This window comes from Pteropus medius, unplaced genomic scaffold, assembly GCF_902729225.1.
Source record: "Pteropus medius unplaced genomic scaffold, Ma_sr-lr_union100, whole genome shotgun sequence".
In the NCBI taxonomy this organism is placed as follows: Eukaryota; Metazoa; Chordata; class Mammalia; order Chiroptera; family Pteropodidae; genus Pteropus; species Pteropus medius.
This window is the reverse complement of record NW_024354502.1, coordinates 24,305,896-24,332,364: the sequence shown is the minus strand read 5'-3', so window position 1 is coordinate 24,332,364 and position 26,469 is coordinate 24,305,896. Positions and strand designations below refer to the sequence as shown.

Here is a 26,469-nt window from a genome sequence, read left to right as displayed (position 1 = left end):
ATAGTGCTTAACATATATAAATCCAAATACTGTATCATATACATCTGTGGTCTTGCGTGTTAGGGTAGGGGCAAGGTGGGAAAGAGGGACAGAGAATTGAACAGTGGAGACACCAACAGCTGTTTCTTCTATAAGTATAGACGTAAGAGTGTTGCTTTGTGGCTGTGTCTCGGTTTTCCCTGATGCCAGTCTTGCCTACACCTCACATACATCGAGAAAGAGTGCATTTCCCTCCTGATTGGAAAGGCCGTGTAGAGACTGCACTGAAGAAATTGGAGATATTTGGATTGTAATGGCATTTCCACTGGGAGGAGGTGAAAGGACCCGTGGATGAATCACTGAGGAATCAGTGACCCGGAGGTTGCAACCAGTTGAAATACCTGAGCTGTCATCTCATAGAAGGTTAATACCATTAGTGAAAAATACAGTGGGCATGCTACCCGCAAGACCTGGGCTTCAGTCTTCCTTCTTCTCTGCCCCTTATGCCACTTGTAGGCTGTGTGGTCTTGGGTAGCACCCTAGACTCACATCCTTTTTGATGTTGAAAGTGCCCACTGCCTGGTCTACTTCCCACGGGTGCAGTGAGCCTTCACTTTCACTAGATGTGAAAGTGCGTCATAGACATAAAGAGCAAAATGAAATGTCTGGTGTTTTACCGGGATTACCATGGTCATATTATATTTATTATTTTGGCTGACTTTATTGTGGGCTTCTTAGATGATTCTTTTAAGGAATTTTAATTTAAAATCACATTTTATGTAAGAATGTTGGAGTTGACTGTGGTAAATTAATGAACTTAAATACTTAAATTTTCTCATAGCCTTTGAATATTTCTTGATTATTTAAGAGCATTTAATTCTTCCTAATGCTATGGAGTGATAAAACCATTAATGACATTAAGTTCTAGAAGCAAAGGCTACAGCTTATTCATTAGAATGATAAGGAATATTTGTAGAAGGGCTTTCAAGCATTCTATTCACACATGTCTGAGGAAAAAAATATGAATCATAACAGATTCTAATTGGTCATTTTATATGCCTAAAGAAGCTCTTATAATAATTATTGTACTTTTTAGTTTTATGTGAAATACAAATACACTTATATACTATGCCAAAAAATATTTTTGCTGCTTATTGTTCTTTTGCTGAGATTGGTGGTATTTTTTATTTTTATTTTATTATTATTATTTTTTTAAATCATTCTGATCTAGCATGGACATTATTTTCGTGTTTTAGTCCCATTGTAAACATTTATATTTAGAGAGGGTGTATGCGTGTGTCTATATATGTTTTTGTATGATTGTTCAAGTATATGTTTATTTTCTAAAGTTTACCCAAGTGAAAATTTATTAGTAAGATCTGATGGCTATAACATCTTCTTTAAGGTGTCATCAAAGTTCGAATTCAAGAAATCTGGTAGCAAAAAGATAGAGAAGAATTCTAATTTTTCAATTATATTTAGAAGAGAAAATGCTGTATTATTATAAAAGTCCTAAGTTTGGCATTTTTAATCTGACAGTTCGCAAGAATAATTTATTTGTCATAGATATTTTTTTCTTAAACTTACTTTCACCATAAAAGCCTCATTACACCTGTATTCTGGGAAGTGAAGTGTAAGTAACATCTGTTGAGCACCTACCAGGCACTGTTAGACACAGGTGCAGGCGGTCATTGTGACCACCCTGGGAAGTAGTCAGATCATCACTTTTTAGAAGAAGAAACTACTATATATTGTTGCTGTCATTTGAACCCATGTCTCCTGCACATGGGAGATTTTTCTCACTGCTTCTTTATTGAGGCATAATTCCTGACTCTTTTTCTAATATGCCAGTAAAGCTTATTTTATGTTTCAGAATCAATAAACTTAAAGTTTTCTTTGCTTTGTCTTACAAAGTTACGTGAGTTAGGAGCCAGGTAAAACCCTCTCTCTGCAGCTAAGCCTGTGAGTTTTTCCTCCCTTCCTTAAGTTTTTTTTTTTTTTTTAAATTTTATTTTTATTTTATTACTTTTTTTTACGCCTTCAGCAGCTGGTCTTCCTAGGTGGTTTCCCATCCTAGTCCTAACCAGGCCCAACCCTGCTTAGCTTCCAAGATCAGACGAGATCCGGCGCATTCAGGATGGCATGGCCGTAGACTTTCTTCCTCAAGTTTTTAATTACTCCTGGCACATCTTGCAGTGAAAGAGCACATCTTGTGAGGATGGAAAATGAAATGTTAACTATAACAAATAAAATTTTTAGCCAGTTCTAAATTGTTTTAAACAAAAAGGGCAGCAGCTTGAATGAACTTTTCATAATCTATCTTTAAAACATAACCAAAACCTGTCAGAGATGCTAAACAACTGTCCAGTTGCTAAAATGGGCTTGTTAGTCCTTGGCAGTGGAGCCCTGACGGTCTGTCTGTATTAGGTAGCTGGGCAAGGCGGCTGGAGGAACTATGTCTGTGGGTCAGAGAGCTTCAATGACTTGCCAAATGGAAAACCTGGGCGTAGAACTTTGGTTGGAGCTTTTGATTCATTGGTGGAAATAAATACCACAGAGATTGAGTTAGCGCCATCTTGTATCTGCAAGTTTGTGGACTGTGAACTGATCAGATTCTATAAATTGAGTGTGGGTTGGCTGAAGCCAGGAGCTGATTAGGACACCCTGGTCTAGGACTGTCACTCGGGCCATCATTTTGGAAATGTGGGTTTTTAATCATAAGGGAAACTAGGAGAAAAATGGATTCATTCAATAAAAATTTATTGAACATTTTCTGTGCTTGGTAGAGAAACAGGTGACTAGGGGAGCTCTCCATCTGTTTGGGATAAGAGTCAAAGTGTAATGTAAGAGGCATAAAAAGTAATGAAAAGTCATTCTGTGATCAGGAAGGGTGAGAAGTGTCTGGTGCTTGCATAAGAATGGTAGAATGTGCTTTCATGCTCACTCCCCCTCCTTCCTGATAGTCTCAGCCTAGATATCCTTTCCTTCACAAATCCCTTTACCTGACCCCCACCCCAGAACTGGATTAAGGTCTCTTGTTGTGGAGTCCGCGGGTACAGTGCACCACCCTTAGCAGACCATCTGACCTCTGGACTGTGTCTTGCTCTTACCTTTCTCCTACCTCACTGTCAACTCTCATGACAGGAAGAGCCACATAGACACAGCACCGTGTACTTAAGGAGATGCTTAAATATTTGTCAAGTGAAATCAAGCTGTGAAGGTTCGAATGCAGTTGTGGAGGGCCCTGTAATAATAATAGGTGATATTGATTGCATACTAGGTGATATTGACCTAAAAATAGTATGCAATCAGGGAGCACATATTAATTCACTTCAGTGCCTGGTACATATTAACAGCACAGTGCCTGGTACATATTAATTCACTTAATTTTTCAGCAACCCATAAAGTAGGTACTTTTACTATTCCATTTTATAGATGGAGAACCTGAGGCACGGAAAGTTGAATGTATTCTCAAAGGTCGCTCAGCTTGTAAGTGCAGAGCGTGGCTGAGGTCCAGCTGTTTGGATCTGGAGTCCTGCCCTCACCCACTGTGCTCCCTGCCAGTAGCTCACCCTGCTGGGAAGTGTGGAGTGGCCCCTGGAAGCACTGTGGGTCTGTTAGTGCTGTAAGCAGGGAAGTGTGTGAGCACGTGGGCCCGTGGCAGAGTACTCCTGGCACAGCTGTATAGATGGACTGTACAAAGAAGAAAGATGCCTGGAGCAGTGCAAAGTCGATTCTGAAATGGCAATAGCAAGACATGTTAGCATCATTTATTGACCTAAAAATGCACACAAAGCGCTTACTGTTCAAAGAGCTTTGCATATGGAAGCAACCTCAGTGTCCATCAATGGATAGATAAGGATGTAGTGTGTGTGTGTGTGTGTGTGTGTGTGTGTGTGTGTGTGTGTATTGTGTAATACTATTTATTGCTGAAATACTGTTCAGCTATAAAAAAGAAATAAATCTTGCCATTTGCAACAACGTGGAGGGACCTAGAGGGTATTATGCTAAGTGAAATAAGTTGAACAAAGGAAGACGAATACCATATGATTTAACTTGTATGTGGAATCTAAAAAACAAAACAAATGAATAAGCGAAACAAAAGAGAAACTGACCAATAGATATAGAGAACAAGCTGATGGTTGCCAAAGGGGAGGGAGTTGGGAATGGGAATAAAATTTTTAAAAATTAAAAAAAATCTGATCACCGTTGACCTGTGTCCCAGTGTAGCTGACATGATCTCTTTCCCTTCATTTCTGCTCTGGCCGTGACTCTGGAAATGCAAAACAGCCTGGGCTCAGTGGTGAGAAAATTTTTTTTTTAATGCATTACAAATCATAGATAATTTAATGTTCATGGCAACCTATGAGGTAGGCCCTGTTACTACCATCCCCATTTTATAAATGAGGACCCTGAGATTCAGAGAGGTCCCACAGCTTGTAAGCAGCGGAGCCAGGCCAGTCTGGATCTAGGCTCTTAAGCAGTATCCCATGCTGCCGCTGAGTCTTCCTGCAAAGGGAACAATCACTAGTAGTCTCCAGTGATGTTTCCACTCCAAATAGTACAGTGATATTTTGGAGACAGATTCTTCCATTTGTAAAAGCATCTGCTCAAAAAATATTTGTCTAGAAATAGTTATATGATTATATTATATTTAATATATGCTGACTTAGAGCAGAAAAAAATAGACACAGGCCCTGCCATTACAGAACTTAATATTCTGCTGAGGGGAGACAGAAAAGCATATAGACGTATAAAGAAAAAAATAATTTCAGCTTGAGAAAAGTAAATGAAAAAATAAAACCAGGTGGTGTAATAGACCTGTGGTGGCCACTAGGCACACCTGTCCATCGACCACTTGAAATGCGGCCAGTCCAAATTGAGAAGTGCTATAAGTGTCAAGTACATACTGGAATTCAAAGTCATAATATGAAAAGAAAGTTTTAAATATGAATAATTTTTACATTGGTTATGTCTTGAATTTTTTCTACATATTTGATTAAATAAATTAGATTAAAGTAATGCTAAGTGAAATAAGCTAGGCATAAAAGGACAAATATTGTATGATTCGACTTATATGAGGAGTAGTCAAATTCATAGAGGCAGAAAGCAGGGTGAGTGGTGGTTACCGGGGGCTGGGATCTAGGGACAGGGGGCTAATGGGTATAGAGTTTCAGTTTGGGATGATGAAAAATGTCTTGAGGTGGATGGTGGTGATGGTTACACAATATGAATGCACTTAATATTCCTGAACTATAACACCTAAAAATGGTTAAAATGGTAAAATTTATGTTTCACCTCAGTATTAAAAAGCCAAAAAAAATGAATTTAACTTAAATTTTTTTCGAGTACTAGAAAATTTAAAATTAACGTAGTTAATTTAAAAACATAATTCACATTGTTCACATTATATCTCTGAAGGGTTGTGCTGGGATAGAGATGGGTAAGAAAGGCCTTTTTGAGGTCTTCAACAAGAAAAATGAGTGCTCTGAAATGAGAAGGAATTGACCACACAGAAGTTCGAAGGATGAATTTCAGGCAATGAAGAGCCGGTGCAGAGGCCTGGGGTGGGAACAAGTTCGTTTGGGTAGGTGGGATGAGATGAGGACGGAAGAGGGTGCGGATCCTGCAGCCTTATGGGCTATAGTGACTGGATACTACACTGCTTGACTTGAGAACAGAAACAAAGCAATAGACAATGCAAATTCTGCATAGACTGAGCCATATGAAATTGCTGATACTTCTCACCTGCAAAATGGCAGTTTCATCTGATTGAACCTAATATTGTGTTTGTAGTTTTGGTTTTGATCATTTCACCAGTGACGTGATTGGTCTGCTAGCTAGGAATGCACTTGGTTTTCTAATTTGTTCATTGGTGGACACCTTAGAGCAGCGGTCCCCAACCTTTGTGGCACCAGGTGCTGCTATGAGAATCTAACCTGATGATCTGAGGTGGAGTGAAGCGGTGATGCTAGCGCTGGAAGCGACTGCAAATACAGATGAAGCATTGTTCACCCGCTGCTCACCTCCTGCGGTGCGACCTTGTTCCTAACAGGCCACAGACAGGTAACCAGTCCATGGCCCTGGGGTTGGGGACCCCTGCCTTAGAGGTTATTTCATAAACCTTCATCTGTGTCAGCTTGGTGGTTTCTAGAACCCAAAGGGAAAGATAATAGTTTCATTAGCACCTTTGGCTCTCGGCTCTATCAAGTCACTGGGGGCATTTGTTATTATTGCACAGGTAGACTTTTCCTTCTAGAAAGGTGTTGGCTGAGGACAAGTAAATTAAAGGGTTGGTTGGCTTTCTCAGTTGGGTAGTGTTCTTAGGAAGGCAAGCTGGAGTTTGTTTATCCTTATATTAAAGGCCATTAGTGTCAGCTCAGGTAGTCTCGTGGCCAAATTCTGTTTCTCAGGTCCACTTTGGTGGCTCCATTGTTTGTTATTACCACCTTTTCCAGAGCAGAGAGCTGGGACAACGTGACGCCACAGGAGGTGCTGCCGAACATAGTTCTTTTAATAGTCTTTGAGTCCTAAGCCTCTGATGAAAATGTCCATGTTAAAAGGGATGATGGTTCATACCTAAAATCTTTCATTTTATGAAAAAATTTCTGGGCTTTGGAACACCTTTGGCCACCTAGTGGGGGCTGGTGGGGGCTAGCCAGCACAGTGATTACTGCCTGTGCTCCAGTCTTCTGTGGAGGCATTCTGTGTCATGTTCGAGCTCCCCAGTGAAACAGGTCTAGTGGCTCTGGACATCTTGGGTGATGTGAGTGGGAGAGGTGACTGCAGCTTCCCCAGGCTCTTTAGAGTTTAAAAGTTGACTGGATACTGGTGCTCCCCTGGGATGACTAGACATACTTTCCTGGTAGCCTAGGTGCTGTGTTAAGCTAATTTTCTAGAAATAATAGAGGCACGTTCTGTCCCTTATTATCTATCTAACTATTGCTATCTGAGCCACAGACAGGAAATATATCCCACAATTCCTAGAAGATTTCTCAGCTCCGCACATACTGTGGTCCATTTCTGTGGGGTCGCTGTTGTCTCATCTGTATTTACTGTGAAATAGTCAATTAATATAAGTCATTAAGTGCATTAATTCAACACTTTCTAACCTAATGAGGAACTCCTTATTTTGATAGGCTTATATGGAGGTGGAGTTAGTTTTAGGCTTAGTTATAGATCCTTTCTACATTTATTTTTCAGTCCTGATCAGCTTTCTTAGTTTGTTTGTTTTGTTCATGCCAGGGTTCGCCAGATGATTGTGATCACCTGGCTTGGTTATGACAGAGACTAACAAAGCTGTGTGGCCTCCCTGGAGGTGGCTTGAGTTTGAGGAAGAGTCAGTTACTTTTTTAACATGATACCTGACCTGCCTAAAAGAACAACTGCATCTATACAGATGTAATCATCGTTTGTGTTGGGTTTTTATTTTACAGTTTCACTAGCTGTTTCACACGCTGCATCTCTTTAATCTTCATGTGAAACGGGGAGGTTGGCACTCCTGTTTTCTCATCTTACAGAAAAGGCAGCTCAGCCTCAGAGTTTCAGTCGGGGAACTTTGACTCTGGGTTGGGTTCTCTTCACCACACTTCGCAGCTACCAGGTGGCTTGCTTGACATTCCCACAAGTGGGCAAAAGAACTGTGAGCATCCAGTCATTCAGCCTAAGTGGAGGAATTTCAATCATCTCTCCGGCGTCATTTCCGGTCTTACTTTAGTCCTGCTCGCTCATTCTTTAAACTCAAGCACATCTTGCTGTCTGAGCCCACATCTGCTTCATATATTCCTGAGTCGGTGAAGGACTCTACCTTTCATTCCAGGGGGCACCAAATCAGAAACCTGGGTGTTAGACTAAATATTCAGGTGATGATGGGCAAACCATGTGACCATTAAGGCTCAGGTTCCAGTTGTAAAAGGGAATAAAACCTGCCTGGGTGGGTATTGGGAGTATTTGGGGAATAAATGCTCTATAAGAACAGCAGCTACTGTTGTCATTTAAAAATGATCATGATATCCTCTGCCTCACCCCTCAGTCAGTCAGTTGGCAGGTCCTGGAGATTTTACCCACCTCAGTACCGTTGACTCCATCCTCCTTTCCAACCCCTCAAATTATGCTGCCATAATTTGATCCATCACCCTGATCCAGTCCGGCCCCTCTAGTTCGTCATCTATATATACTACACCCAGCCCAACCTTCCCCAGAACACAAATTTGAACTTCTCCTTGAAGTCCCTCATTTGTTTACAGAATAAATATAAATTCCCTAGTTTTCCCCAAAGGTCCTCCAGGATCAGACCTTTCACACCTCATCTCACACTATCATTCCTGTCCGGGACACACGCCTGCTCCTCCACTGTGCAGAACTCGGGCTCTTCTGCGTTCCCCATCCTGTCTTGGTTCCCTAAATGCTGGCATTTCCTGTGCCTCAGTTTCCCCTGTTCTCCCCCTGCCCTCCACACCTCTTCCTCTCTGCCTAGCTAGTGGCAGCTTATCTTCAGCTTTGTGGTCTTAGCATTCTGTACGTAGTAGGTTCTTAGTGAATGAATAAATCAACTCTTGGCTTGAGTGGTTATATAGTGGCCAGCAGCTTTAGACTAGGGGGTGTCTCAAGTTTCTTGCTCCCCAGGGGCGGGTTTGGCAAGGCTGGAAATAGTTTGGATCTTCAGAGGAAGACCTTGGTTGGTGGCTGAGCTACCAGGAGAGCTGGGAGTCTGCCCCCAGGAACTTGAGGTGAAGAGAAATGAGATCACTGTTACTATAGTTCATCTGCTTCAAGAAAGCCAACCTGAAGTTTATCTGAATTCAAGTGTATACAGCAGCTCTCCCATCAGGAATTTATCTAGAACTGCCATTTGACTATTCAGAATTTAAGCCCTAATGGCCCCTAAATAGTCCCTGCCAAAACAACAGCTTCCCCCGTGCCCCCAGGCAACAATCAGCTAAGAGTGGTTATCTGTGGCCACTACAAGTTATAAAATCTCCATTAGCTGAAAAGCAACAAAGCCAGGCCTTCTGTGCATACAAACTGTAGAATCTTGCACTGTTGTGATCAGAATCGCATCTGTCCACAGTCATCTGACAGCTTCCTGTGGAAGGTTTTGAGGCATTCGTCTAGTCTTGGGCTGCTGTTCTCTGAGAAAGACATTTAACACCTCCCATCTTTATGTTATGCTTTACTTCTTTGGAAAACACAAGAAGCATGAAAAAATTATTCCATTACATGTATATTCTAAACAACTAGAAATGTCAGCCTTTCTCACTTCTCAAAAAGTGTAGGGATTTGCCTTGCTCCCATAAGAGGCAGAGCCTGCTAATGACGTTTGAGTGTTGACATCTCTTTGACTTTGGTGCTCAGATATACAGGTGTGCCTGAAAAAGAACCACATGATCCCCCTGCTGAGTGTCCTGTAAATGCAAACTGTGTCAAAGAGAATGCCGTAACCAGGGACAAGAGTTCGTTCTCTAAGATTAAGTTGCTCTCTTTATGTATGTTTGTTTTAGTCAACCTTTTACTGAAGTGTACAATCAGAAAAGTACACAAATCATAAATGTGCAGCTTGTAATTTCAATTTACTCTTTTAGTGTTTAATATATAATATATTAATAATTTAGGATTTGGTCCTACCACCAGTTTCTTGTTAATTAAATTAAGGGGTTGGCGAGGATGGAGATAGGAAAAAAGTTCTGAATGTCCTTCTCTTGACATAGCTGTTTAATAACCTTCCCATGACTCGTTTTGTTTTCCTGGTGGTAATATCTGAGCCATTCATAGCCTGTAATTTTTACCTCCAATTCTATTCCTCTAGTCTTTTGAATACATACATGAATTCCATTAAAGCCACACACATAAAAATGGTCTGCTCTTGTCTCTGTGTCAGGTAGGACAGTCTCTTCCACCTAAATTCAATAATTGGTAGTATTCTACCATATTCACTTAACTCACTTTTATACATAGATTTTTGGGGGTTGTACTATTGGTAGTAAATTTTGGTCATCAAGATACTTCTCCCCTGAATACTTTGGGGCTCATCCTTCTACGAGTAAGGACATATCTTACATAAGGAAGTTAATGATGATTCTATAATATTTTCTAATATCCAGTACATATTCAGATTTCCCAGTTGTTCCAAGAATGTCTTTATTAGTTTTATCTTTTAAACCACAACGCACTAGGATTTTTATCCCCTGTAATTTATTAGTGCATCAGAGAATACCTGGATGATTGTGACAGCTAAATGGAGGAACAGTGGCACAACTCTGTACTTAATGCATGTAGACAAATGAGCCATTTTCTCAGGAGAAGACTGGCATTTTCCTTCCTTGCTCGATGCAACAGTATAGTCAAGAATGAATGAATGAATTCATAACACCATCACCACGATGACTGGGCCACTTACAACTTATAGAAATCTGCGAATGTCTTATTTATTTGGTGACACTAATTGAGTCTGATGCCATTGGGCTGAGGCAGCCAGGTACACATATTGTTAGCAACTAGGAACCATTCTTGTGTGTGCTGGTTTGCCAAAAGGCTGTTGTCATTCTAGCAGGGAATATAGCTCAGGGCAGACTATTTGGGCAGGCCTCAGGAGTTCTCTAGACATTTGTACTTCATGATAATTAACAGACATTATTGTTGTTGTTGTTGTTGTTGTTATTTGGTATACTTTAAGATTTATAGAATAACTGAACAGATAGTACATGGAGTTCCATATACTCTCCAGCCTCCCCATATTTCCCTTATTGCGTACAGTTATTATTATTGTGTACATCTGTATATACTGCAATGACTGAACCAATATCAGTACATTATTATTAGCTATAGTTCATAGTTTGCATTAAGGTTTACGTTTCGCGTTGTACAGTTCTATGGGCTTTGACAAATGCATGATGTTATGTATCTATCATTGCAGTTTCATTGCCCTAAAATCCCGTTCTTACCTAGTCATCCCTCCCTCCTTTCCGCTAAGCTCCTGGCAACCACTGATCTTTTCACTGTCTCCACAGTTTCGCCTTTTCCAGAATGTCATGTAGTTCAAATCATGCATTATTTAGCCTTTTCAGACTGACTTTTTTTCACTTACTAATACACATTTAGGGTTCCTCCATGTCTCCACGATAGCTCAGTTCATTTTATTCCTGAATAACATTCCATTGTTGGCTGTATGACATTTTGTTTCTCCATTCACAAGTCTTGCTGTTTTATTGTTAAACAAATGATAGAACATTTCCGCACATAGTAGGTATTTGATAAATAGTTATTTAATGACCTAGTGAGGTTGAATCCTTCATTTTTCTGACAGGTATGTAGTGCCAAGGGAGAGTTATGATAGAAAAGGCAATCATGTTGTTAGATACTAATTTCTGCTAATGCGAGGTTATTGTTTAAGGAGAGAGCGTGTAGCCCAGCAGCAGCAGACTGCTTGGATCTAGGCTTCTAACAGCAGTTTAAAAGTTCCCTCTAGAGCTGCACTAATGCAGTAGACACCAGCCACGGGTGGCTGTTTGCATTTAAATTGATTAAAAGTAAATAAAATAAGAAAGTCAGTGTTGCACTAGCCACCTTTCAAGGGTTCGACAGCCATCCATATGTGGCTAGTGGCTACCATTTTGAACCAGGCACATGTGAAACATCTATGTCGTTATAGTAAATTTTATTGCACAGCCTTGATCTAGACCATTCACATAGAAGGACGGGATTGAAATTATTTGACCAGGCCGATTCTGGTTTCAGTGCTTAACCGGTTTGTGCTGCAGCAGTTTCACAATGAAAGAGAAGAAGGGCAGAGATTTGTTTGCTGGAGGAAAGTTGCTTAAAATAACTTACTGGGGATAAAAAGGCTGCCCGGGCCATTGAAGCTGGGAAATCCTCCTTGTATGACAGCCCCGGGAGGGAGGGCTTGACAAAGCTTCAGGCTCTTGATCAGTCAGTGTTAAGGAGTTTTACACAACTCACAGCTCTAGCTTCTTTAGTTTGGTGAAAAAGCAGGGGCCTTCTCTAATTTGAGGGGTTGGGGTGGGTGTGGAGAGGGAGTTAAACTTTTCAACTAATAAATGTGCAAATCGTACAGCCAGTCCTTCAGTAAACTCGTGTGGTTGCAGGATGCCAGGAATGTGAAACCTTGAATGAACATCAGATACGTGCCACAGAAATCGTAGCTCAGTGTCTTGAAATTGAAATTAGTCTTATTTGGGGGCAAAGCAAATGGCAGTTAAGTTTTCTTGTTGTTGTTGTTGGTTTTTTTCCCTTTTTTTTTTTTTGCCAGCTGTTGGATTTGATCAGATCTCGTTCCTTTCTCGTGGTATCTTGCTGACACAGAGGATTACAGGCTGTCGGTCTACTTAGATTTCAGCTCTATATTCATTTTATATATGGCATTTTTATAAAGTCTGGGGTTTTTTTTCTTCTAAACAGAAGTACAGATAACAGATGTTATGTTAAATTGTGCTTTTCCTTAATGTCTAATCTGGAAATTGGCTCTTAATGCTGGTGAGGGTTTTTAATATAATTTTTAAACGAAAATGCCAAATTGCACTGTCTGCACATTGTAGTTTTAAATGTTGAGCTTTCGCTTTTTGAAATGCTTGAGTTTCTAAGAGGCCTAATGGAAAGGCAAATTTGACAGAATAATATATCGTAATTCCTGTGAAAAAACTTAAAATATGCTGGTATTTGGAAGTTCAGTCAGGACGTGACCACTTGGAATCATGATTGTCTATAAACGTGACCACTTGGAATCATGATTGTCTATAAACACAGGCTTTTAGAATCGATAGTTTTCTCTAAGAATAGGCACTGAGTTTAGAATTGAATGTTATCTTGCAAATGAAGAATGGAAGTGCCAGATCTCATATGAAGACAGATTTCCCTTTAATCCTTCAGCTAGTGTCACCTGCTAAATAACTCTTACAAGAGTTGCTGAGGTTTAATCAGTATTTAATAATTACTGCGTTTGTTCAACTGACTTTTTTTTTAAAGCGAACATGTCGCTCAAATGAAAGGCAGGATAACAGATGGATTTCTTATATCTGCAATAGTTTTAATTTAATTTAAGTGATATATTTTAATTTAGATATCATTTTATGTTAGCAAAGTCTAGAGAAATTGATTATGGTTTCTTAGCATGAGATTGTTTTCTTAAAAGCCGTGAAAGAGAAAAGAATCAATATTAGTGCTTTCCGAGTGGCAGCTTTTAACAGAGCACCCACCCCCCCTCCAACCCCCAGCACGATTGATTACCGCTGCTTTTGTAAAGAATTTAAAAAGAACAATCTGTATTAAAAACATTATTCTTTGGTATGAGCTTGAACGGTTGCAAATGGGTTTCCATGGGGGCTGCACTGCAATGTGACCACTTGAAGGGATTGTGGCTGTCACTGGTGGGCCAGGGCAGCGAGGCAGAGGAAAGGCTATTAGGTGAGGAGCTGCTGGCTTACATGCCAAAGAGGTTACCCCAGCAGCTGCAGTCAGTCAGACACATTCTTGAGCCTCCAAAGCAGGAGGGGCAGTAAGCCAGTCATTTTTCTGTGAGCAGTGGGTAAGGTTAAGCAGCAGGAAGAGAGAGTCGGAAGTATGTCCCCGTTCCAGAGCCTTGGCTAAAGGCAGGTGTGTTTGGTTGGAGCTGGGAGTGATAGAAGGTGATGACGGGTCCCCAGCCGTCCGTACCCTGAGGCCAGCGAGGAGAGGATGTGTCTTCACGGGGCATCTTACGTATGAGCACCATGGCCGAGTTATTCTCAGGTTGTACGCTGATCTTGTACCAATTAAATAATAAACTCGACTCTGTGGGCAGAGGCACTGTCTGGAGGTGGGGTGCCTGGAGCAGTTAACTCTATTAGAAACAGGCTCCATCTTAAAAAGCAAATGACAGGACCCGAGTGAGAGCCCAGTAATGTGGACTGGGCTCCTATGGTTTTTAATTCTCAGTAAGAGTCTACGTTGTCAGGGAAATGAAGATGTAACAGGTAGCCCAGGTGGCTTTCATCCTAAAAAGGGACACTTGGTTGCTTTACAGAAGGCATTTGCAGGAATAGGATAGCCCACTAATTTGTGAAGAATTGAACATCCTGGGGAATGTACGGATTTTTAGAAAAATAGTGTTATCAGTATCAACTTTTATTTAGTACCCTTGGGTGCTAACTTACTGCAGAGGCCGTTGGTATGGCTTCAGAACTGGTGGATTCAGCTGGTAAGCTGCTTTTATTACTGGATTCATGTGGCGGCAAAAAAAATTCCTTGAGATGATCAGATATGTTTTGATTCATAACTATATGCTTTTCTTTATCTCTCATAGTTTTGGAAAACTACGTGCTATGTCTTATGAAATGGCGCTTTTGAATTTGTGTTCCAACCGAGACTTAATTATCACTAGTGAATTACCATGAATCACCCTCATTTGGGGGCAAAAAATAATATGCTCTTTTTAAATGTAGTCTCAAAAGTGCTTTTTAAATACTGTTTTTTAAATTAAGCATGTAATTTTACCATCTGGCAAAAGTTGCCTCTTCCCCCCATCCTCATAAGAAGAAGAGCACACAGTGCCATCGGCAGAATGTCTGAATGTCTTCATCTGTAGATTCTGATGGAGATAGATCAGAAAAACAGAAGGCAGCGCTGGGATGGATTAAGTTACCTTTTGGATTTATGAAGGCTTTGGCCACCTGTCGGTTTACACAGCCAAGAAGGTATTTACCATTGGTGGAAAAAAATATTACTATCCACAAGTCTCCTTTCTATTTCATTTGGCAGGACCATAAATGTTATCTTCAGATAAATTACTCATAGACAGCACTTGAGCACACCAACAGGAGCGCTTTCTAAAATGCATTTGCTCAGAGATGGCACAGCTTCTGTGACGATATGCACACTCCAGGTGAAGCACGTCCTTTTGGCTGCGACTCGTATTCCTGCCTCAAGCTGCAGCCTGGGGGAGGCTCTATTTCTTGGGAAATATCATGTAGGGTCTCTGATGGATTTCATCGTGGACTCTAATACCTTTAAGTCGTTTCCTGGTTCCTCTATTAAGGAAACCATTTCTTTAAAAGCTGCTTGGCCCTCATTGTTTCTTTTTACTTGGTTAAAAAGTTTGGTCAAGAACAGTTCCCTTATAATATATCAAAAAGAAATACAAGGCCTGGGCTGTGAGTCTTGGGCAGAATCAGGTATTTTTCCAGTAGATATCAGGAATGTGAATAATCCTTTGGGCACACAGCACGGCTGCCACTGAGACTTGGCATTAGGTATTAAAAGTTCAGAACAGCTTGACTCTGATTTTGAAATCAGTGGTCTCATCACCTTTATATTTATTCCCTTCTGCCCAGCTTTGCTTCTTTTATTCAGATAAGTGCTGACACATTTTCAGTCTTCTAGTATAAGGAACCAGCTGCAAACATCATCTTTGAAAAAGCCCTCCTAGATTAGGTAGTCACTATGTCAACCGAAAGGTTTTCTGGAATCAGCAAAAGGAAAAGCAGAATGAGAGGCTTCTTACAGACAGACGAGCTAATAGAAGGACTCTGAAAACCGGGAGCAGTGTGGGACATCTGCAAGGCTGGTGGTCTTGTCAGCCCTGTTGGTGTTTCTGGGCTTGCGCTCCAAGTTCAGGTACTGGCCTCTGTAGGCAGGGACTAAGCTGAAAGGGAACCTGCTCACTGGGAAACCGGGCAGCCTCACCTTGACATGACAAGTTGTCTTCCTTGCTTTAAATAACCCAGGAGAAAAGAGTAGCTAATGAGATGGGTAATTAGACTCAGGGAATTTTAGAACCAAGAATCTCATAATTGAATATTCATTTTACTAGACCTTTTTGTCGTTGTGACTTCAGATAAAATGGATCAGGAGTGGTCCAAGCACTGTTACGTCATTCTGTGGCACTTTTCTGAAGTGTGAAGTTTTGTTTTTGTTTTGTTTTTCATGCTTGGCACTTATACATCCATATGTTTTTGTGATACTTTCTTTAGATTCTTTATTTAATACACTTGTCTGTATTTGAATGTATTGACTTAAATAGTTAATAAATAAGTTTGTTTTCGGAAGTTCATTTGTACTGTTTGAAAGCTGGTCGTTCATCATTTGTGACCATGACTCATTTGTCACGTGCTTTCTGTGCATTTAGTACCATGTATGTTTTTTAAAAAATGTAACTAATATCAATTAGGAAAGAAGTCATTCACAAACTGACCTCACCCTGACTCACTTCATTTTCCATTTTCATTTCAATGCTTGGTCAAATGTATATGAAATTGTAATAGAGTTGTAATATTAGAAGATATTAAAACAACATATGCTTTTTAAATTTAATGTGTAGACTAAACATTTTTCCTCGTTGTTCAGTGGTATATGATTTTTAATGGCTATGTTGAGAAAATTCATGTATCATATATAATTTACATAGCTACCCCTCTATAGTTGGCATTTAGGTTGTTTCAGTGATCTTTTTTTTAAATCGAGGTATAATTGACATACTGAGTTATTTTTTTTCCTTTTTTAATTTTAATTTTTCAATTAGAGTTGACATTCAGTATTATTTTATATTAGTTTCAGATGTATAGCATAGCTGTTTCACATTTATATAATTTATGAAGTGATTCCCTCAATTAGTCCAGTACCCACCTTTGATGCAGTAGTAAACACCCCAAATTTTCTTGTTTTTAGAATATTTCCTTAGGATAATTCTTGAGAGTAGAAATATCTGGTCAGATGGTATAAAAGATTTTAGATCTTAAAATACATTACCAGCATGCTTCCCAGAGGGCTTGTGCCAATTTCTGTTAGTTGGCATCTATTAAATAGTCAGAGGTTCTCTTTACAGGCCACTCGTAACGTGTCCCTCATTCCTGTTAGCATCCGGACTCCGTGCCGGCGTAACCGCTGCAGCACAGGCTCGGCTGGACATTGTAACCATCAGCTGCCTTGGAGTGCAGGTTCTTCTCCTGCATCAGCCTCAGCTTGGGAGGGTGAGGTCTGCTCTTTGAACCTAAGGTCTTTCCCATTTATTTTCCTGTCCTATAGGCTTCCTGTGGCTCTTGTCATCCCCCATATAGGGTAGAGAATATAGGTGGCTGTGCCTTGAGGCCTAAAATTGTAGCAGTTGAAAAACCCTTAAAGTGAATTGTTAAATCTAAACCAGAGCCTGTTGGTTTCCTGTGCTTGACTTGGAGTCTGTTCCATTATGGTAGTTTTTACAAAACACTTCTGAATAAGAAATAAATTCCAAATCTCTTTTTTCCCCCTTCTCCTGCCAAACTCCACCAGGAAACAGAATCTCATTATTTCTGTTAGAATATATTAATATTGACCCTCTCCAGCACTTGGGACTTTTCAGGTTAGGCTCACATGGCTTCTATTTTTAATCTAGTCTAAGCTGTGGTCATATGGATAGCAAAATAAATACTGGAATATTCTAGTTTGAGAGGGGGAGAGGCAACGTTGCTTATAATAACATGGCTACACACTTCTTCCCTCTGTTTGATATTCCAAAAAAGGAAGAAAGCACAACTTGAGCACATCTGTAAGTAATGAACATTTTCCTTTTGTGTGTCATGCATATTCAACATAATCCCACTCAGAGTCCCAGGCGTTGCTTTCATATACATCACTTCGGAGAATCCTATTTTTGTTGCCAGCAAATTTTATTTAAGATAAAGGTTGCTTCACTTCTCTCTCTGTCTGGGTCAGGAATCTAAACCTTTTGCTACAAACAGAAGTAAAAATTGTTGATGTGTTCTGCTTCTGTTTTGTTTTTTTTCCTCCCCCTGGTCAACTGCCTTATTACTGAGGAGGAAGACTGGTATTTGTTTAAAATTAGCAATAAACCAATTTCAAGAGGAATATTTTTTTAAAAACCTAAATTGATTGAATTTTATAATTTACATGTTTCAGAATTCAAAAGTTACAGGACATAAAGTGAAAATTCCCTCCAAGTGAGATATTTTTCTTTTAATTAGTTGTCTCCGTCATTTCTCTAGGTTACAAAGTATAAGATATGTCAAGAATTCAGGCACAGAGTTTAGATTTTTTTTCTCATTTTATTAAGTGTTCTTCATGAAACTGACTTATAAAAACAGGGATTTGGATCACAGGAGTTTGTAGATGATATGCCTGTGATAGGATTATTGGTAGATAAGCATATTCTCAGGGAGTATCTGTGATTATCGCTGTTAATTGTTACCAAGTTCCAGATTAAAGAGAAATGGAACTTGGGGGGTGGGGCACTAACATTTTGCCAGTTCTGTGTGCTGTGATGCTTGGGGGTGAAGGAGTGGTGCGTCACGTCATTCAGGTAAATAAACCTACAGGGTCTTCTGGATCATCGTTTCGGAGATGCCCTTTTAAATCTACCCAACAAACTACTTATTGTGCCCAGGTACCGTTCTGTAGACTCAATAGACAAACATTGCAGGAAGAAAAATACTTCTGAAGCACCAGTTACACCAACATACATATAGTGAACTTCTGAAAATATTGATCCTAGTTAATTACAAATACAAATTTAGGCGAGCCAAGTCATCCTTTGGCAAGATTTGTTGTTGTTTTTGTTAACATGCTGATCATTGTGCTGAGCACTTTATTAAAGAAAGATTGTATTGAGCTTTGTTGGCTAGGAAATCTAACTGCATTGAACCACATTCGTTTTTTTGTTTTTTGGTTTTTGGTTTTTTTTTTTATACAAAGAGGAACATTTCTACAGTTAAGTGCACTAACTCAGTGTTGCTTTTTAAGACACTTTTCAGCCATTTAAATGTTCTCCAAAGACTGGTGCTGTGCCTGGCTCGACAGAGGCGTTCTTAACGGGTTGGCTGTTTCTTGTAAGGTCATCCTTATCTTTCTGACAGTCGCCCTCACAGTGTTAAGGCTGAATTCTAGGTTGCTCTTTTTCAAGAGACCAAGTAAGAGAACATTGACTTCGTTTTCCAAGATGTGGGATAACCAGGTAACTTCTTTAAAAAGTATGCTTATTTCCTTTCACCACTTGTTTAACGCTTGGGTTCAGCCTTTCAGAAAAATGCAACCTCTCTACTCTTTGTTGAGCCTTTACCATACATATACTGACTCCTAGAGCACAGGGATCGGCCTGGTACGGATGCAGAAACATCAGACCCGGTCCTGGTTCTGGGACCTCTTCCAGAAATACACATTCTAAGCGGTGAGAAAGATCCCACCTCCGTGCGAGGCATCCACCAGGAGGGTCCAGCCCGAGTACTGAGTTGCAAGTGCCGGGTTCAGGCCTGAAGGACTGTAGGTACACAGCGCAGGGATTCAGTCACCTGCTGTGCCTTGGTTTGTTTCAAAAGGTTCATAGAACCAGTCAGATTTCTCTACACTTGCCTATGATTTGACTTTTTAAAATTCTTTTGATTTTTCTTTTAATTTTACATTTTTATGAGCAGCCCAATCATCCTTTGACCTCACACTTCACACCCAAATGTGACTCTACCTTCATATGACCTGATTTTTTTTTTTTTCAGAATTGGGTTTATTTTCCTAATATGCACCAATAAATAGTTTAAATTCATTCACCACTCAGTGGAAGGTATGCTGAAGTATTTCTTAAAGTAAAAGACTTGAGTTTTTTATGTAATTAATTAAGGACTAGTGTAGATGTTTGAAGCAATTCTGAGTTAAAGACCTTTCTTAAGGAGGGATTTAATATTATACTTCCAGGGGTGACCTCATCTTTGACCTTGGCTTTTGTAATTATATACAGGATGGTGGAGTAAGCCTGGGGCATGATTAGGTACCAAGTGTTGTCTGTAAACAAACCCTAAAAATAAGTATTTGTAAATACAATAATATTTGCTTATAAACTTATACAACTTAGTCATCTCACATATTCAAGGACAACAGTATGTTTCTCCAGTGATAAACACAGGGCTTTTTCCTTTAGTTACATCTTTGATTCGGATAGGACAGCTGATAGAGATGAAGGTATTACTAAAACTAAATGAATGGCATTTGCTGTATGTGGCTCCAGAGCTTCTCCATATGGGAAACTTACAGGACGTTAGGCAGAGAAGAAACTGTTAAGCTAGAACTCTTAACACAGATTTTTCCCGACTATGATGCCAAGAATGCTAGTTCTAAAAAGCATTAAATAGATATTTTAAGGGGAGAATTTCCATGGCCAGAGTTTGGATGTGCTGGATCAAGCAGAGTTCAGCATGACCTTTGCAGTTCTTCTCAGGGCCTTGATTATGATTCTGTGCGCATCACAAGCAAAAGGAGGAGGGAGAAGTAGGCACAGCACAGCCAACACTTTGAGTGCACAGGTTACAGTCCAGACCTGAGTGGGAAGCCCTGCCCCACTTCTGAGCCGTTTGTGTCTGGGGATGCCTCAGCTCCTTGGTCTGCAGTGGAGATTGTTGAGATGATTAAATGTGTCGGTGCTTATAGAACGCTTGGCATGACATGCCTGGCACATAAGAAATATTTAACCGTTAGCTACAGCTAATCCTTTGTCAGCCCCAGGCTGAACAGCTCTGATATCTTCATGTCGTGAGGCATTACAGTGCAACATAAAGAGCCCAGAATTAGGTGTCAAAAGTTTTAAGCTTCTTTTTGGCCAACAACTAGACTGTATGATTTTGAGCTAATTTGCCACTGTTCTCTCTCTTCACTTGTAAAAAAAAAAATAGATGATCTTGCTGCTTGTGATGCCCGGTCAAGCTCTAAGGTTCTGTGTTTCATTGAGCTGTACCTAGGACAAAATTGGCAAGTTCATTTTAAGGGCAAGTATATCATCTCTGAGCAACTGTGTGGGAGAAATTTTTATTTCATTTAATATGTGCATTAGCTAGTAATTAAATAGTTTATCAAGTTGCGTCTGGAAAGATAAGCTAAAGTTACAGCCAGTTTGGCACTTTGTAATCACTGTAAAAGTTATTATATATTCGATGCTAAATCAGAACTGGATGTGCCTTTATCCTAAAACTAAGAGGCATCATCTAGGTGTTTCTGTGATGTGATACAGAATGTAATATCAGACCACGTGAATATTTTACTTTTATATCCAAAGGCTAATTTTCTGAAGGTTTGGTCTGGGTGGGTGGTAATGAAACGTTAGGTTTTTCTACTCTCTGACTTTGTTTATAACCTAAGTTTAAACCATAAAGTGAATTTAGCGCCTCCTACTTTGAGCTTAATTATCTTATTGGTTGCACTATTTTAAGGCATTTAGAGGTCATTCATCTAGTAGATAAGGCCCTGGGATTTCTAAATAACATATTTCCACAATGGCAGGTTGAAACATGATAGTTGTTCAGTGTAGGCTTTACCTACATGAGATAAATCCAACGATTAGATGTGTTTATTTGCTATTCCACAATTTTTCTTTGCTGAGAAAATGGACAGGTTTGTGATCTTTCTTACTGAAACCAAGATTGGTGCACTTGATGGTCCTCTATGCAGCCAATTAACATTTTCTCTTCCTATTTATTACAAATACCATCTGCATTTGGGCTGAATCATTTTATCAAAATACTAGTTTTTTAATCATCCTCAAGTATTAAGATCTAGATCACCATTGCTTTCCTCAACTTTATATCTTTAAAGGGGTATATTTCCTCTTAGAGGGGTTTTATATAAAGAAAATTGGTGTCACCAGGTCTCTGGGGTTTTTGGTCACGGAGCTGGGGGTTTGGGTAGAAGTAGCAGCAGCTGACTCTGGAATTGCAAGTGAGGCCAATATGGTAAACGAACTTTCAAGCTAAGGAGTTTTTATTTCATCCTCTAAGTGATGCAGGGGAGTGATGTGGTCCTGGGAATGGTTCCTCTGCAGAGGCAAAGACTTGAGCAGTGGCTAAACAAGGAGGCCATAGTCAAGGAGGCCATTGAGTCAAGGCCCAATGCTTCAGTTTGGGGGCTGGAGAAGGGGGGATGGAGTTAGGAGACAAATATGGATTTTGCCTTCCTTCTGGACATTGTGGAGATACAAAACTTAGTCAGAGTGCATCCTCCTCTGGGAAGAACTGCCTTGTCTGTGGAGGCAATTTAGTGCTTCAGTTTCCTCAGCCAAATGTGGCATAAAACAGGAACCTCTATCTTGGTCTACAGTCGATTTTCCTCCTCATTGTCCCTACTAGTTTTCTACAACTTGCCTTTGCTCTCCTGTATGCACATTTGCATCAGCCAAGAGGGGCAAGGTCTTTGTTTTCTTCCAGCTTGTACTCTGAGCCCTGTTAGCCAGCAGTATTGACATTGCCTCACAGAATGGTCAGTCTCAAGTTAAGCAACCTCGTTACAAAATCCTATAGTCAGGCTGCAGTTCTGCACTCTGGGCTGTTCCTCTGAGCATTTCCTCCTGGTTATTGTCTCCCAGCGCTCTATCTCATTGAGCAAGAGAGTGTTCAGAGCGTGTCCTGCTTTATGAGGCAGACCACATTTGGCTAGGTGTAAAAGCAGTTGTCTTGAGTCAACCCTTTTCATAGCTTTTGAGAGATGCACATCTTGTCCCAAGGGAATGTTGCTCCATGATTCATTTCCCTCTCCAGGCATGTTAACTGCAAAAATCCTTTCAGCACAGTGTGGAGCCTTCACAAAAGGAATTTGTCACATTTGGAAAGATCATTTTTGTTTAAAGTAGACAGCAGAGGTATTCTTTGAGCATCTGCTTCAGAGTGAAAAGGTCCTGCTTGTTATTAAATTGGATTCTCTGGAAGGGTCTCGGTAATTCCTTCTGTGTGCTTGGTGCCCCTGACAGAGCAGGAGATGACAGTGAGTTTAACGTGAAATTAGTTGCACCACCCTGGGTGATGGAGGAACAAATACTTTTAGCTGCTTTTAAGCACGTTAAACATCCTGTCAGTCCCCGGACCACCCTGGAGCCCTGCAAACCCAGAGTGGTCAAAAGCAAGCCAGCTTCTCTAGACATGCCCTGACCTCCACCCCAAGACTTGTATTCAGGCCTGACAGCTCCTGGTAAGGAGGTGGCTGTCCTGGGGAAGTTGGGTGCTTGTCAGGCTACCCATTGTGACTGAACTGTGAGGTGGCCAGAATCTCTGGGAGATGTTTCTGGCCCATCTGCCTGTTAGTTTGACACATGTATCAGTCCAGACAACTGGGTAACCTAATGAAAAAAAATTTAATTTACACACAAGGATTAAATATCTCGATGTTACCCATTCCACATCAAACTTCTTTGACAGAGTCAAGAGGAAAATGAAAGTCATTCAAGAAATGTTAAGAAAAGGGAAGTGTGTTTCTAATATGTAAATGGAGTTTCTGTTATCTGCTTTTAAGATTCTAGGTTATTTAAGTGGATGCAATGCAAAATGTATGGGCAGATGATCTCTCAGGCATAGAATTGGGAGATTTTAACTGTAGGAATCCCGGAGGTCATGTGACATGGATTAACTCTGAAAGCTACGTCAAAGGCTAGTTTGTTTTAGGTAATCTCAGTCAACAAATACTTATTTAGCATCTGTGCACCTAGAGGGACAGGGAGTACACACCGGTCATTGAAGACCTGCCTTCAGTGAGTTGTTTTCGGCCAAGGGACAAGAGAAATACACATGAAACAGTTAAAAATTACTGTGACAGTTTATGTCTTACATGGTTCATATGCTACAAAATCCAAAATAGTAGTTTGTCACTAGGGAACATATATGGACTGGAGAAATCAGAGCCTGTTTTGGAGTAGACAGGATTTTAGAGAAAAAGAGGGTCGTCCAGATGAAGTTCATAGGACAAAAGATCATACAAGCAGGACCGAGAATTGCTTTTAGGCGGGACCACATACAGTCCAAGCGGCATTAACTGAGCACCTACTACAGCCAGATACTGTGACTGTGGTGAGTTAGGTTGGATAAATGATGAATTGAGGCACAGTCCTTGCCTTCAAAGGAGCTATGAGTCTAATAGGGGTCAGTTAAATTGATTGTAGAGCTATGGAATGCAGGGCTCTTGATACAGTTCACAAGCTTTGGGAACTGCAGCCTGGAATGGTGCTAGCCTTGGAAACCAGTATAATGCACGATGGCCTCAGATGACAAAGTTAACTCTGACCATTCTAGCAGAAGAATTCCAGCACGCTCTTGGCTCCAGGTGGTCATTCAATGCCTGCAAGCCAGCCCACTGGAGAATCAGCCCCTCAGGTTTCAGTTCTCAGAATGTGCCGGTGTGGTAGCCCAGAGAAAATGGGTTCCCATGCTTTCCTGTGAGTTGACACTGAAGCCTGGTGGAGAATGTGGGCTCAGGTTTAAAATACTTCAGCCTCTCTAGCCAGCAACTGAAACTTGAGAGAATAAAGTGGTACTGTTATGAGGGCTGGACCCGTCTGTCCTCATAGGCTGGCTTCAGTCACAGCAACTGCTGGAACAGAAAGTTTTATTTTTAAGAGGAAATCTAATGAAAGCCAATGTAGGGAGGGAAATGTTTTTTTTTTTTTTTTTTATAATTCTTATTAGGAACAAACATTCCATTTGAATTTTAAAAATAGGACAATAATGACTGTTGCCTGTTTCCAAACACAAATATTGTTTAGAATCTCGGAGTCTGATTTATTTGTTTCTGGGCTTTCATGAGATATTAGTGGTAAAATATCAATTTACTGAAACCATTTGAAAAAAAATTGTAGTCTACTTTACCTTCAATTCATATGTGTTACTCTTCTGGCAGGATTAGGTTGAATTTTAATACTAAAACTCTTATTGAAGTGCTAAGAAGCTGTGGAACTGGTATACTTAGTGAATGATCCCTCTCAATGTACAGGAGCGTGTGATTTGCTCTCACCAGTACTATCAAAAGTGCTTGTGCGGGTTTATCTGCATTTGTCATTAAGACCCTGCTAAGCCAATGAGCCCTAGAAGCAGGCTCACAGTGGGCTTTCGCTTTTGTCAGTTGAGCCTAGCAGGCACTGCCCCTTGCAGGGCGCCATGCCTGGCCTGTGCATGGATCCGGGCTGTGGCAGAAGCCCTGGGCTGCCTGGTGGCTGGGAGCTCTTGGCTGCAGTGATGAGCATGACCAAAGCTCTGAGCATGACCAGGCCTGCAAACATCTGGTGGGTGTTGATGGTAAGGATTTAGCCTCAGCGCCGTCATTTCTTTATATACAGACCCAATAAAGTCTTAAATGATTTCAATGTTTTGTAGTTTTCCCAGGCAGGGAGCTTCACAGTGACTTTGTGATAAAGAGAATGCCTGAGATGGCTTAAAACTACCACTGGGACCACTGAAATTCAGACAGAGTAAGTGTATGATAGGTGCTAGGTCTCTGAGCCACCCTAATTCTGCTGGATCAGGCTACGTAGTCTTCTTTCAGGCGTTCATGTGCGGTCAGCCCTTCCTGCACATCTGAGGAGGGGTGGGGCCGGAGATGGGAGTTCAGAGGAATGGAGGAGAGGGAAGGGTGGTCACCGTAGTGTAAACCTGAACAGTGAGACAAATAAACATGTTTCTTAATCTCTCCATCCTGAATCCCTTCTCTTTCCTTTCCCAGAGGGCAGAGCTGACGTCTGATAAAGACATGTACCTGGACAACAGCTCCATTGAAGATGCTTCAGGAGTATATCCTATTGATGATGATGACTATGCCTCTGCGTCAGGCTCGGGTAGGTCTGGCTGCTTTCACACTCGCCTCCATTCTACATGCTTGTTCCCTCTCTCCTTCTCTCCTTCTCTCCCTCTCTCCCTTCTCCCCCCCATCCCCACCACCACCACACTTACCCCTCCTAGGACTTACTTCAGGGACACAGGCAGGTGCATAGTGGTTAACAGCGTGCCCTTTGGAGTCAGAGTGCCTGGGTGTGAATTCTGCTCTCCGTCACCTAAGCCATGAGATCATAGAGAGTATTTAATTTGGCTGAACCTCCATCTCCTCAGTTATAGAATGGAAGCTTCTACCACATAGGCATGTTGTGAAGATTAAAGGGGTTGACACATCTATAGCTCTTGGAGTTTGCTGCTTGGCATGTAGTCGATGTTCTGTCAATATTAGCTTTTAACTTTATTATTAAGCCTTTCTCAGTGATGTCATGGAAATCATCCTTAAATAATCCCTCAAACACCAGTTTTATAAAACTGCCAACCCTATATTAAGGATTATCAATGAGACCAAGAAGAGTTATACTTTCTTGCTCCTAGTGTATTGCTCAAAAATGGGAAGGAGAATGTAGCAGTCGAGTAAAATGATTGTACAGGGATATTCTCAACTCTCCTGGTGTATCAGTTGTCTGTTGTCTCAATAATGATGTATAATAAACCATCCCAAAACATAGTGGCTAAAAAAAAAACCAGTCATTTATTTAGCTCATTATTCTATGGGTCGGCAGTTTAGGCTGGGCTCCCACACACGTCGGTTGTCAGCCGCAGGTAGGATATGCAGCTTTGCTGATCTTTGCTGGGCTCTGTCATAGCTCTGGGACAGCTGGGCAGACTTGGTTTTGGTCCACACGGTCTCTCATCCTCCAGTAGGCCAGCCATTGTTCTCAAGGAGAAGGCAGAGATCTCAAGAGAGCAGAAGTGTACAGAGCCTCCTAAAGCCTAGGCTTAGAACTAG

At 40.7% G+C, this 26,469-nt stretch overlaps 1 protein-coding gene and 1 pseudogene across 1 annotated transcript in view; one reads left to right on the top strand and one right to left on the bottom strand.

The window, feature by feature from the left end:
• SDC2 (syndecan 2) overlaps positions 1-26,469 on the top strand; it is a 103,968-nt gene that overhangs the window by 64,318 nt on the left and 13,181 nt on the right. The window contains exon 2 of the mRNA XM_039853948.1: positions 25,411-25,522. Within this exon, the coding sequence (XP_039709882.1) occupies positions 25,411-25,522 (112 nt within the window). The remainder of the gene's footprint in view (positions 1-25,410; positions 25,523-26,469) is intronic.
• LOC120595839 (uncharacterized) lies at positions 2,015-2,133 on the bottom strand (annotated as a pseudogene).